This window comes from Acyrthosiphon pisum, chromosome A1 (genome assembly GCF_005508785.2).
Source record: "Acyrthosiphon pisum isolate AL4f chromosome A1, pea_aphid_22Mar2018_4r6ur, whole genome shotgun sequence".
NCBI classification, from domain to species: domain Eukaryota; kingdom Metazoa; phylum Arthropoda; class Insecta; order Hemiptera; family Aphididae; genus Acyrthosiphon; species Acyrthosiphon pisum.
Window position 1 is genome coordinate 78,054,719 of NC_042494.1, and position 15,443 is coordinate 78,070,161.

A 15,443-nucleotide genomic window follows, 5' to 3' on the forward strand; every position below is an offset into this window, starting at 1 on the left:
GTTGCGTATCCAGTATTTCTTAATCGCGGCTGTAACCAATTGCCGGTCCGTTCGATAGGATTCGCATATCACTGGCCACCGCTGTTACCCCGTATAATAATATTACGTCACTATGAGTTACCCCGCCGGTGGCGTCGTTGTCGCCACTACATTGCTCACAGTAGTCCACTCCGGTCGGTGGGCGGTCCCCCATCGGCCGTCCGCCAGTCAGCCCTCGTCGACCGCGGTGTTTCTGTCGATAGTGTCGACTGTTCGTGCGACCTATCTCTTTGCCCGTCCGTCGGTCAATCAGTCAGTCCGCCCGTCGTCACCACCGCGGTCGTTCGATACGTATTGCGCGTGACAGTAGACTGCGGAGTGTTTGTTCTTGTAGTACGCAGCTAAAGACGTTTTTCCATTCCAAAGTTCCACCCACTACTAACGCCAACGTTTTCTGACCAGTCGTCGCGTCGATATTATTATAATTAACAAATATTAAATAGGTATCGCACCGCGGCCAAGGAATAAATTAAAAAAAAGCCTAATTGGTAGGTGTCTAAAATCATCGCCACAGTCACTTGTTGAATGCCGTGATTTCGTCCCTTTTTGTACATCGATCTGCGGTGACGACGATGGACTCTAACAACACCAGTACGTCTGAGACCGTGACATATGGGAAAATCTTTTTCGACCACCGCTCGTGCTCACTCGTGGCAACGATGGGACCCCGAGTGGTGTCGAACAAAACATGCCCATAATAATAATACTAATATCATACAAAGTACCTATAAGGGGTTTGAAAAGTGTATAAATCTGAAATAAGTACCTGCACAATATGTGTGTATAAAACATAATATAATATATACGTATTTACGTTACATAAATTTGCACTTTTTGAACACCTTGCATTATGTATACTTGGTACGTTTGCAAACATATGGGAGTGTAGTATTTTTTTCTGTTTTTTTCAGGTAAAAAATTCAAGGAGCAACTCATCAAAAATGTGAAGAAAGAGGTACGTATATATATATATAATATAAAATGCTCGTTATTATTGAAGTAATATAGTATACATAATATATTTATAAACTATAGACATATAAAATCGAGCATAAAATGTATATACAGTCGTACAGATATTTCGGTATTAAAGTTCGTGCCTCATGAATTTGCGGGATCGTTCTAAAGTTCAACTTTCGCCTCTCGCAAAATTAATATTGTTTACAATTCCTGTTATGCTTGAAAGCATTAAAAAGTATATTAAATAATTCGTGTTTACTTCTGTATTTTGTGCGCAACAGCTAGTACATCGATGCCGCCATCCGCCCGACGCCCGTATACCAATATTATAATGTTATAACATGTGATAACATTTCACATTATCAGTTTTTCGCAGGGGCGATATCGTATGCATAACCATTAACCAGCAATGAGTTAATCTCTTTGAGGTGCGATAATTACCAGTTGACAAAAGAATTATACTGTAAACTTTTTAAATTTTTATTTTGGAATCTTTTTGCGAAAATATCTCACTGTCCGCTGGAAATAAAATTGTTGTGTAAAATACCTATATAGTATATATACATATATTATTCTACTTTTAGTACATAGTACTTACATAATGATGAAAACTGAAAATCATTTAACTTTAACTTAGACTTAGTTAGGAATATTATATATAGTTATATTATTAGACCACATTCAACCTATATATATAGGCAGTTTAAAAATTTAACTGTGTCATACAAATATTGATTTATAAATCATAAAAAATTATATTTGATGTAGAAATAATTTTCGTTTTTATTTAAACAAATAACTACGTTTTTGGTATCATGTATCATATTATAATATATAATACGCCATGTCGCTATACATACAAGCAGTCGTGCAAATATATGCACATACTTATTATTTGTATCAGGTGCAGTATATAGTCTCCCACCATACTTGCAAATATATATTATACTAATTTATATACTCAGTGGCGTGGCGAAGGGGGCCTAGAGGAGCGGCCGCTCCTCCAAAATTTGTGTGGGTGGGTGGGTATTGGGTAGTGAGTATTCATTTTTAGCATACATATATTGTACACAATATACTATAGAATTAATGAAGTACTAATGTAAAAAAGGGTAGCAAATGGGTACCTCTCTGCTGTTCATTAGATATCAAATGGGTCATTTTAATGGATGTGTTAAATGTTAATTCAATGATACAAAATCATTGTACACCAAAACCGAAACGGAACGAAGACGGTCTGCCTATATTACTATAAGTATATTTTATAATATTGCTATTAAAGTAATTTATACTAACAGTATATTAAATTTGCTTTGTCGAAAACATTCAATTTGTTGTACTTTAAAAGTTTTATGTACCTACCCACGAATAATATTTTTAAATTACAAAAAAATAACTAAAAACATTATTTTTGGTTTAGGTACATATCTAATTGTATTCTAATTTGAACTTAAAATGTCTATAAAAATGACTGTGTGAATATACTTTTAGAGATTTGGGTTACAATATCAAATATTTATGAAAAACTATGTTTTAATTTTTCAATCATTAAGTAAATTCTAAAAAATCCTAATAGTGTTTGAAAGCGCTGGAAAAAAAAAAGAAAAAGGTGGGTAAGTGGATGTCGCTCTGCTGTACAGTAGGTTACAAGTGGGTCACTGTATAATGGATAGTATTAAATTTGAATTCAATGATATAATATCACTGTATAAGAAAAACGATTCTGAGCGGAGACGGTTTGTCAGTCTAGGTATTAGACATACCTATTATAGATATACTTATCTATAGTATTAAAAAAAAATTGACCTATAATAGGTATCAATAATAAATTCCAAATTAACCAGATCAAAATATCCATTTGGTAACGCGTTATACATCAACAACAAACCGTGGTACTATCATAGATATATAATAGTAAACTTTAGAAGTTCCAAGTACCCACAAATAATATTATACAATCACAACAAAATATCTAAAATAGTTATTCCAGGTTCTTTAATATGTAATTGCGTCCAAATTTGATCTTAAAATGACTAATTTATTTTTTAATTGTATTACATTTTTACACTTTTTGGCCCAATAGATAAAACTTTATTGATATTTATAGAAAAAAAACTAAAAAAATTGAAAACTTACTATGTCCGTAAACAGCTCAAAAAGAGTCAAATTATTTTCAAAATTTTATCGTATATAGAAAATGCTAATATAAACATTTAGTGGAATTTTCAAGCTTCTATAGTCATTTGTTTTTTAATTACAACAAAATAAGAAAATCGTTACGTAAGAAATCGAGTGAATATCAAATGTTGTAAAAATATGAATTTCAAACGCTCATAAAAATTTAATTTGAGTTTCTTACAGATATTTTTTTTTTTTTGATAAAGGTAGATAATCCTATAAGGAATCTTGTATTACATTTTAAAATCTTAGTTCTAAAAAGAAAAATGTTTACGAATTATTAACTCAAAATAATTAGCTAATTTTCGTGATTTTTCCATATTTTGTCAATTTTTGAATTTTAAATGCTAATAAAAAAAAACTGTGACTAAGGATTTTTAATATTTTTCAAATGTCATTGTAACAATATAATAGGAGCCTTGTTTTACATTTTCAAGTATTTTTACTCAACAAATAGTTTTATTGACATTCATAGAAAAAAAAACTAATTAAATTGGAAACTGAAAATGTCCGTAAACAGCTCAAAACAAATCAAAATATTTTGAAAATCTTATCTTGTATAGAAAATGGAAATATTAACAACCAGTGAAAATTTCATGTATCTATAGTCATTCATTTTAAAGTTACATCAAAAACCAAAATCAATTTTCTCGAAAACTGATTTTGCTTAAAAATTCCCGTTTTTCCTTAATTTTTCTTTTGTTTTTCACGGCACTTTTGAAAACTATTGGAAATATTTTACTTTTAACCCCCCAAATTACCAACTAGATTCACTTTCCTATCAAAAAAGATACTGTTGAAGACAATCCCAGCACTTTTACTGTCCTAAAAGGTGAAGTCAGACACAAAAAAAAAATAAAAAATAAAAAATAAAACACATCATTGTAAAATCAATACATTCGTCGTTCCACTCAGAATCTAAAATTAAGAAAAAACGGGAATTTTTACGCAAAGATGGTTTTGGTTTTTGGTATAACTCTACAACAAATGACCGTAGATACATGCAAATTTCACTGGTTGTTTAAATTAGCATTTTATATACACATGTATATCATATGTTTATTTTATCAATTCCTATACTTGATAAAATTTTTAGAATATTTTAGCGTTTTTTGAACTGTTTACGGGCAATTTAAAAATTGTTTTCTAAACATTTCAACAAAATTGTATTTGTTGGGCCAAGAAGCATCAAAGTTTATTACAAAGCTCCTGATATATTGCTTAAATAGCAGTGTAAAAATACAAAAGCTTAATTTTTTTTTATATATATTTAAAGTTCAATTTTTGACAATATTTATCAAATTTAATATTCAAAAATGATTTTGTAGTTAAAACTGTACGGCCGAGCGATGTCCACCTACCCACCTTTTTTCATTATTTTTTTTAGTTTTTATCACGTTTTTGAAAATAACTCAAATTTTTTATTTCTACCCTTCCCCTGCCCCAAAAAAAACATACTATATTTTTTTTCCTATCAGCAAAAAAATGCTGAAGTAGAAAATCGGAGACCAACATTGTTTTGTTCCGATCAGAATCTTAAAAAATAACTTAAATAAGAAAATAATAAACTAGAAGCTACCTATGTATATTATTAACTTCAAACGTTATAAGAATGTACTGTCATTGTACCTATACATAAATGTTGAATAAATAATAAACATAATTTAATTTAACGCAATTTTTTTCATAAAATATTCAATATTGAGTGGGTGGGTGGGTGGTTAGAATAAAATCTTTGCTCCTTGTTTGAAAATAGTTCGATCGCCTCGCCACTGTATATACTAACAAATAGGCAGGGGTGAAAACATATAATGTATTCATACAGGTACAATTTACAATTATTAATTACCTACCTGTTGAATTGTTTAAATGTGTATCAAATATTTTTATAAAATAATAAGTTAATTACAGTAGATAAACCTAAAATATAGATACCTTGATAGATACAAATTAAATGTGTAATTATTTAAATTGTAGAAATGTAATCGCTTCACATTTTTAGGTAAATTCAATATTATTTTTTTTCTACAAGATTATGTACTATTAGGTATAATATATTTGTGAGAAAAATAAACAAATTTAACTGAGAGTAGTTATTATATATGTCGCATCCATTTAGTGAAATCGCTCATTTCATGAAATGGACATCCACTTCATGAAATGTATCCATTTAGTGAAAATGACTTTTTACTACACCATATTGACAATTTTTTAACCTCTTCATGAAGTGGAGGAAATTCATTTTATCCACGTTGTGTAAAATTATTATTACTATTAATATGTATAATAATACGGTATAATATAATATAGCCTTTAAATATAAATAAATATGAAAATTAAAAATTATAATTAATTATAATTATAATTAAAATTATATATTTTCTTAAACTTAATTCTATATTTTATTATTTATTTTTACAAGGTTGAGAGTTATGACAACGACTATTGCACAACATTTTTTTTTTTAAAACAGGCACATCTTGATGTTTGACATGGGCTTTTCGATTTACATGAACAAGAAGAAAAACCTTGTCCCCCTGTTATGACTGTCACAGTTTCTCGAACAGTTAGCTCTTTGTCCAAATCAATCTCGTCACTCTTTAAAAATGTCTCACATTTTTTTAAACAATCTCCTCCATACCATCCTTTAATCATTCCATGTTTAGTTCCTAGCTTATATAGTTTATTTTTTTTTTCAACAACTAAACATATAATATTTGGTGGATCTGTAGGCCCTCTGTCGACTTTTGGAACGGCCATTACCACACAATCATTAACTTCAAGGTCTAGAACAGCTGCATGACTAGTCTATAATAGAGAATTATAAATATTTTTATTTTATTTTTAAAATTGTGTTATTTAAAAATTTACCTGCAACATTTTTTCAGCAAATTTTTTAATGCTATCAGAACCTTTTTTTCGTTGCATTTTAATCTGTTCTTTTTTTCTACATAAGTTACACATACCTAATAGATCCAGCTTCATCTTGATTTTCCACTTCATTTATTTCAATTTTACATATACCACATGTATAATTAACCATTGAACATTGTAAAATCTCTTCAATTTCTTCAATGTCTTCTTCAGTCGTAATAGTTTGTACAAAATTATTTGGATGTCTTGAACTTGTCAATCCAACTTTTGGGTCATTTCCAAATAACGCATTATATGGGCTTCTACCAATAGTACGGTGAAATGAACAATTTTTTTGCCACTGAACAAATTGAAGACCGATTGACCATCTCTGGGACACTTTGTCTTGCATCCATGCTCTTAACATATGTTCAACGTCTTGATTGGCCCGCTCATGTATAATAACACACTCCGGCCAAAGTTGTTTTAATTCATCGATTACACAATTAACAAACTCTCGGCCATTATCACTTTGTAAAATGCTTGGCGCTCCAAATGTTAGAAAAATACTTAGCAAATGAATACTGACTTCTATAGCCCTTTTACTTTCCATAGGACGGAGGGATATACATTTTGTATTGTGATCCTGATAGTTAAGTATCCATTTATACTTTCCATCTGGAACAGACTGAAAATCAATTAGGTCCACTTGTCCTCTTTCGTTAAAATCATTTGATGTAATAGGTTTAATAACGAGTTTGCGGTTCATTGACTTCTTACAGCTATAAGTTTGACATACTGTTAAAAAAATGTTGATAGCTGGTCTCGGAATGTAGTACTCTTTTTGTATTGCCATTCGAAGTTTGACATTTCCACCATGCCCAGTATTTATATGAAAGCTCTTTATTTTGTCGTATAAATCTTCATAGCTTACAATATACCTATAAATAAAATTTAAGTTATTAAAAATTATATTTTTTTATAAAATAATATTGTCATTGTATTACCTAATATTTTCTTCATTTTCAGTAGATTTGTATATCAAAAAATGTTGGACCGCAACTTTAAACACTGTATATATGTGGCGAGTAAATAATACTCTCGGCGTGTTTTCGTACATCTAAAGATAAAAAAAATAGATAATTTCATTTATAATTTTTATCAATTTAATTAAGTATATTTTTTAACGTCGAAGTAATTAAATACTAGTATAATAATTATAAAAAATTACTGTGTATAAAAATTACATGGATATTATGTTTTAGAATTTGAGCTGAGCGTAAGAATGTATTCAGTTTTATTTTATATATGTGATCACTTTAAAAAATACATTAAAAATATCAAAAAAATTATGAGTATGAAAAATATTAAATATTCTTCTATTAAATATTTAAGATATCGTAAAAAACCAACGAGAGAATAGATAATGTTCTTACCTAAAAGTTTGATATTATTGGCCTATTCACAATAAGATATAATACAATATAATATAGATAAACGTAATAATAATAATGATATTATTACATACGCTATATAAGTTACATTATATTATTAATTTACACAGTAAATATAAAATTGTATGGATATTTAATTTTTTTTTTATAATTATAGCACATACGATTAATAAATTATATTCGTGTTATTTTAATAATATTTCTCATATTTTGTAATGTTGATATTATGGTTTTTATTTATTTAATTAAATAAATTCTTACGTTTTAGTTTTAGCAGCTTCAATCTCGATGATCATTTGAATTTGTTCCTCTTGACTAAAAGGTTTTTTCTTCGGCTTCGTAACATAATATTCTTGCAGCTTTTCATAAAATAATACTTTTTCCATATTTTATTATTTTATAAAATAACGTATTAGTATGTCAATAACTACCAACAACTGCAGGTATAAGACAGACTGGCAGACAATTGTCAACGGGATCATACGCTATCTGTATCTACATCTGTATATTACTATATATCCGTACAGTCATTTTATATCTTATCTTGAAATTACCAGATCGACTGACGAACTAGTTTATACAATGTACGAGTTACAGATTATAACAAGCAACTTTTATATTTATTTAAAACCCAATTACCAAATACCATAAATTGTACAATTACCCAATACCAAAAATACTCATGCATAATAGTAATTTTACACAATGTGGATAAAATGAATTTCATCCACTTCATGAAGAGGTTAAAAAATTGTCCATATGGTGTAGTAAAAAGTCAATTTCACTAAATGGATACATTTCATGAAGTGGATGTCCACTTCATGAAATGAGCGATTTCACTAAATGGATGCGACATATATACACAAATCGTTTGAAGGAAGTATTTACCTATTTTAATAATTAGCATAATTAAATATAATATTTATTTATTTTTGAGATTATTAGAATTTTAGGTCAAATAGCTACTAGGTCAAGACACCATTTATGTTTAATACTTTAAATACGTCATATCAGATTACCGGGAATCGCTACAGGGACTGCTAGAATTTTTTCAAGGGGATTTAAGTGGTTAAACTGCTGTAAAAAATATGTATAATATAGTCTTGATTCTTCTTAGACAGATTTCATCTTGAAATCTATTGGGAATTTATTAATTTTCTTTGTGCGATATTTTGGAATTTATTTGTTGATAATGGATTGTTTTCTTTTGGTATAGACCGTTCAGGTCCATCACCGCAACTACCACTCTTCTCCATTTGTCACTGTTTGTAGCTATCTCTTCATCGTTAAAATATATTCCCATCACAGTAACGTATTCATGGACTCTGTGTTCTGTCCATCCATCGTTTTCTTGGACGATCCAATGGTCTTTTTCTCTTCAGTACGTATCTATTTGGTGACTTGCCCGATTATCTGTTCAAACGTGAATTCCGTTTAAATCCCGCCGTATACGTATTCTGCCCAGCTTATCTTTTGGTTTTTCATCTTACCTACTATGTACGAATCCTCTAATATACTTATAACTTCTTCTTTAATTCTTCGTCCGTACTCTCCCGTATTTTGGTTTCTTCTAGGGCCAAAAATGGATCGTAACACCTTTTTCTCCGGGCGTATCATTATTTTATATCAAGCTAATTTGGATCTATTTGGTCTAAAAAAATGCAATGAGGAAACAGTCACATTCAAGACATAGAGACAATTTAAAGAGAAGCATAAACATTTCATACAAGAAACACATAACATGAAAAACGGATACAAACCAAGAACAGCTATCCTGAAAGAATCGGACGGCACACTAATTACAAATAAAAGCGAAAAACTTAAGCAATTTAAAGGAAAGTCTGAGACTATATTCAAAGACTGCTGGTATTTTCGAATACCTGTAGTATGCAGAGAATCATTAATTACCTACCGTTGTTATCGAAAACACCGTAGATACTGGTAGTAAACAATTACCGGATACCGATACCTATATTTATTATTTTATATAATCGTAATTAAATAATATAATAACCCTATTTTTTTTTTTTGGGGGGGGGTTGGGCTTCGACTTCTGAGGTCATTAGCCTGTGGAACTGTGATGGGGAGGGCACTGTAGGTTTTGAACACGTGTGTGTTTGTTTTGGCAGAATTTTCAAGTGGGCACCCATAGGTGTCTGTCATGTCCGGGTGGGAGATGGCGGCCTCTCTCTCCGGACATCGTGATTGCCCGAAGAAAATATCGCCCGTGGCCGAGTTCGAACCGGCGACGGTGCGCGTCGCAACCGACACCTTAGTCCACTCGGCCACTCCATCCCCCAATAACCAGTGTTAGGCATTATCTAGATAAAATATACTTTATTTATGTAATTTATCTAGATACATTTTTCGTATATTTTATCTCATCTAGATAACTTTTAAATGATTTATCTATTATCTTATCTAGATAATAAAAATGGTCTTTTTTTAAAATTATCTAGATAATTATTTACCTACTCAATAGTTTATTTTTATTTTTATACAATATTTATTCACACAATTTTACTGCATTGTAATAATATGACCCGTCGATCTACAAAAAGTTAATATAGAGAACATATTATAACATACCTAATATAACACAATATAGAGAAAAAACGCATTTGTTATCAACAATATTATTTCCGATAAATTTAAAAACCCAAAACTATTAGGTATTAGATATGGTATACAATTACTATAATGACAAAATTCTAAGAAAAAAAGTTTTTTACTAAAATACTATATATCTCTATTCAATATTTTAATTATAATGTGGGCTTGAAAGGGTTAAATATTTTTTTTTATGTAACATAAAATAAATGAAATATCAATGTAAATTTATTATATATTTTATAATCAGCTATCAGCTAAAGTTTTTTTTTAATAAATTATCTAAGTATTCTCTCATAGATATATACAACAACTAGATAGCCGTCTTTGTACTACGGTGGCGGCCGACTTCCATGACAAGAAGGAGACGGCTATCTAGTTTGTTGTATACAAATAATTTTTTCTTGAAATTATCTTTTATCTAGATAATTTTATTTGAATTAATCTGTTATCCTATCTAGATAATTTTTTGATTATCTATGTCCATTGCCCACGGACTAAGATATTTTAGTCCGTGTTTATGTCTAACACTGCCAATAACCCTATTCAAAGTTGTAAATTTTCAAACACTAATACATTTTCCAAGGTACGATATATTCGGTAATTACCGAGGTATGGTATTTTTGGTAATTACCGAGGTACAATTATTTCGATAATTACCGAAAATACCGTATAACTGGTAATACCGAAGATACCGGTAGTAAACAAATACCGGATACCGGTATTAACATTTTAAATACCGCCAGCCTTACTATATTCTATTCATACCAGGACAAGGAGAGTCTATAGAACAACTGACAACTGACAACTGATAAATGAATAAACAATATCTATTGAAATGCTAAAAAATGTTGAAGTACCCGGAGAAGATAAAATAACATTAAGGTTACCAAAACGGATGGGAAAATGGTGACTAAACAATTTGAAGAAAATGTTAAAAGAGTATTGAGGGAAGATAAAGTACCCAAAGCTTCGAATCTATCAGTCTTATGCTCTATATACAGAAAAGGGTGAACTGCAACTGAAGTTATAGAGGCATATCACTACTAGAGACATCATAAAAGTAGTATCAAACGTTATTTTTAATAAACTCAAGTCATATGGAGATGAAATATAGTTGGAGAATACCAGGAAGGTTTCAGAAAAGGAAAATTTACGGTGAATCAAATAAATACTGTAGAACAAATAATGGGAAAATGCTACGAATTCAACAGAAATTATTGATGTTTTTAGTTATATTAACTATAATGTACACTGTACAGTACCTACTACAGTGTACACCATAATAATATGTTTACACAACTATATTCACAGATTCACAAGAAGCTGAAGCTGAAGCTGAAAATCGAAGAATTATTTCGACTACTCATCGTGTACAGGCACAAAAAAATTTAAAAAATTTAAAAATAAAAATTACATAATTGTAAAATCAATACATTCATTGCTCCGCTCAGAATTTAAAAATTAAAAAAAAAAACACACATCATTGTAAAATCAATACATTTATATTTTCAATATCAGAACCATCAAAAAAGATATTGAAGTTTGAAAAACTCAAAAAATAATGAATTTTTCAACATTAAGAACTTTTTTCGTATTTGTGATATCGACAAATTAAAAATAACGTTGCACACTCAATGTTCTCCTCTTTCTGTATGAAAATTTGGTTGCATAACTTGAACTACAGCTGAGTGGTTCTTACCCCCGCAAAACAGTTTTTGCTATGTTTTATATTTGTAAGACGGAGACAACACAAGCGGGTGTAGCGTTATATTAAAGTAATTTATTGCCATAAACATTGCATTTGAAATTAATATCATTCGGTGCATCTTGATTCTTTCAATTCTTTTTTATTAATTATAAATATATTTTGCTTGGTCAAAATACTTGAAAATGTAATGCAGTAGAGTTTCGCTAATCTGGACTTGATGTGACCGGACTCTATCCGGATTATCGAAAATCCGGATTAAATGGAATGACGTTTTTTTAAACTTACTAATAAATATAAACAAAAAACACCTTACGTATTTATACAAATTCAAAATATATATTTTATTTATTTACAATTTTACATTACACATTATTATTGTTATTAATTATTATCTATATCTATACTATTATATAAAGATCTTTATCCTCCTCAAGGAGTCGTTAGTTACCGTTGTCGAAAATAATCTCTGGAACTACTGAACCGATTTCGAAAATTCTTTCACCAAAAGAAAGCCACGGTCTTTGTGAGTGCCATAGGCTAATTTAAAAAGGGAATTAATCACCCGGTAGGTGCTAAAATAAGAAATTTGAGATTTACGATAGAAATTTTTTGTTTATTAATGGTTGCTATGGGTTATAGGAATTGAGAATTATATTTATTTATTATTATTATTTTTAACTTGAATATTAATGGAGCGTCTCAATCTCATTCGTTTCAATCAGTCGAAGTTACGATCAGACGAGTACTTACCTTCATCCACTTGCGTAACGCAATCGCTACTGAAGAAGACGTGGCCAACATTGGTCATTTGACCATTCTCTCAGCCCATTCTTCTTTTTATATAAATAAAAATGAATGTTAGTGTGTAGATTAGACCTCTGAGCAGAAGATATGCCAATTTAAAATTTGTTTTTTTTTATTCATCAGATTTCAGTACGGTTGGGTTAGGGTTTTGTATTAATTGATTATATTAATCCGCTGTAGGTGGAATTAAGTAAAAACGATAAACTTGGTATAACTTTGATTTTTGATACTCTAAAGTTAAATCATACACTTATGCACAAACAGCACGGGGTCCGCAAACTACCGCAGGTAGATTGCCTACCTGATAATATACTGCTGTGAATCAGAATTTTTATTCCGGGCAACAGAAAAGTTAAGATAAGTTTTGAACACCATACACTGAATATTAAATAACGAATTGAACAAAGTTTGAGTCATAAAGAGTTGATACATTTAAAGGGCAACGAAGTGCACTGGATCAGCTAGTTAAGATATATGTATCACATATGCAAAAAAAAATTATAGAAAATAAGACTGAACTCACTTGAAAAACTCTGTGATATGGGTATTAGCGAGTATATACATTAGACATGAGTACTAAAGTACGAAATATAGATTGTCCGGATTAGCGAGACTCTACTGTACAAGGTAAATATAATATAATACATATACTCGAATTATATTATTATTATTATATTACCAATGTTATTATTAGGTATTTTATTTTATAATACCTACTAAATAAGTTGCTTTTAGTGTAATTTCAAAAAAAGTTTAGCGTAAATTCACATACATTTTTTATGAGCATCTGAACTCTGAAGTTAGAATTTGACAAAATTTGTCAATCACAAAAAACTGCAACGATTTTGAGTTGGAAATTCGTAAACAATTTTCTATTTACACCAAAGATTTGAAAAATGATTAAACATTCTTCATAAGTTTTCCTACCTTATATAAAAAAATAGTTTACTGAAAAGTCAAATTAATTATTTATGAGCGTTTGAAGTTCAAAATTGTACGTCATATTGGGTATTCACCCGTAAGTTAAGTATTTCTCCTAAATCGATTTTTTATTTTTTTTTTATAATTCAAAAAATGAATAACCATAGGTAATGTTTATTAATTATTTTATTATTTTCAATAGGTCGGTACACTACACAATTTTCAAAAAATTTTGACTCTTTTTGATTTATTTATAGACATTTGACTTTGAAGATTTTTAGTTTTTATATATTGAAAATACATAGGCATGATTTTTTTTAAGCTTTCAACAAAATGCGTCAAAATCATGAAAGTGTGCAAATTATTTTGTAAGTAGGTATAGATTTCCTACTTTTTCGGTGGATTTTCCTAAAATTTTCTTTTATAAGAACCTTAAGGTAAACACATTGTCTTGAAAATTACGAAAACAACAAAAAAAGAATCTTATTAATTACTAATTAATTAAACAACATTTTAACAAATTTAACTTTGCTACCGGTATAGCGATGTCAGTGGCGTTGCAAGGTGGGGAGGACGTGGGGGTCAGATCCCCCAATTGGCTTTTTATTACCTCGGTAAAAAGTTTTAAAAGGGTGGGAGATTTTCCAATTTTCCCCTCTCATTTAGCTATATCATTTTTTTTTATCACCCCTTTCAGAAATCATGTCTACGCTACCGAGCGATGTATATAGATTAAAAAAGTGACCAGATCACGTGACTTTTGGATTCATATCGTCGGTAATGTAATAACTAATAGCACTTTTATAACGGATCGTTGGGCAACCATAGTATCTTTAATCGTGCCCAAGAGGGAGAAAATCGAAGTTAATATGATATGATCGCAGTGGCCCGCTGTGCAGTTTCTCGTTATCTCTCCCAAGACCGGCCACAGCACTTGTGGCCGCGTCAACCTACCGTGTTACTAATAGTAAAATTAATTAACTTAATAGTGCAATTATATCATACAATTTACTTAGTAATTAATACTGACTCAATTTAGTTTAGGTCTTCGCTCATAATTGTTTTTTGTATGCAATGGTATTATAAATATTTATCATTTAATTGAAATTTAAGTATTTAACACATAGGTTACAGTGACTTACCCAAGTATTCAATGACGAATTACACTCGACCAGTGGTGCAACTAGGATTTATTCAAGGGGGGGGGGGATCCAAAAACTACTCTTTTTCTATTCTTTTCCTGAGTATATACAATATACATACATTTTATTTCTTAATAAACACAATTTGCCGGATTTAAGGCCAATAAAATATACGATGATATACATGAAATAGGTACATGACTGGTTGTTTGTATTCGCATTTTCTATACACGATAAAGTTTTCAAAATATTTTGATTTGTTTTGAATTGATTAGGAATATTTTCAGTTTCCGATTTTATTAGTTTTTTAGATTCTGAGTGGAACGATGAATATATTGATTTTACAATGATGTGTGTGTTTTTTTTATTTTTTTTTTGTGTCTGTACACGACTACTTAGTCGAAATAATGCTACGATTTTCAACTTCAGTATCTTGTTCGATCAGAAAGTGAATATCGTTGGTGCATTGGGGAGGTCAAAATTTAAATTTCCCAGTAGTTTTCAAAAGCGCCGGGAAAAACAAAAGAAAAATTAAGGAAAAACGGGAATTTTTACGCAAAATCGATTTTTCACAAAATTGAATTTGGTTTTTGGTGTAACTTTAAAAAAAAATGACCGTAGATACATGAAATTTTGACTGAATGTTTATCTTAGCATTTTCTATACACCATAACATTTTCAAAATATTTTGATTTATTTTGAGCTCTTTACGGACATTTTCATTTTCCATTTTTTTTTAGTTTTTTTTCTAAAAATATCAATAAAATTTTA

The 15,443-nt window shown here is 29.7% G+C and overlaps 1 protein-coding gene across 6 annotated transcripts in view; it reads left to right on the forward strand.

Annotated features, from left to right (window-relative positions):
• The first annotated feature begins 154 nt into the window (after positions 1-154).
• The window catches only part of LOC100166761 (small G protein signaling modulator 2), a 74,202-nt gene continuing 58,913 nt past the window's right edge, over positions 155-15,443 (forward strand). For 2 of the 6 annotated variants that reach the window (XM_008181271.3, XM_029487572.1), the window contains exons 1-2: positions 157-630; positions 951-994. In XM_008181271.3, the coding sequence (XP_008179493.1) occupies positions 612-630; positions 951-994 (63 nt within the window). In that variant the 5' untranslated portion in view covers positions 157-611. Of the gene's footprint in view, positions 631-950; positions 995-15,443 lie in introns of all 6 variants that reach the window. The other 4 variants (XM_029487573.1, XM_016801540.2, XM_016801543.2 and 1 more) reach the window with 3 other exon arrangements.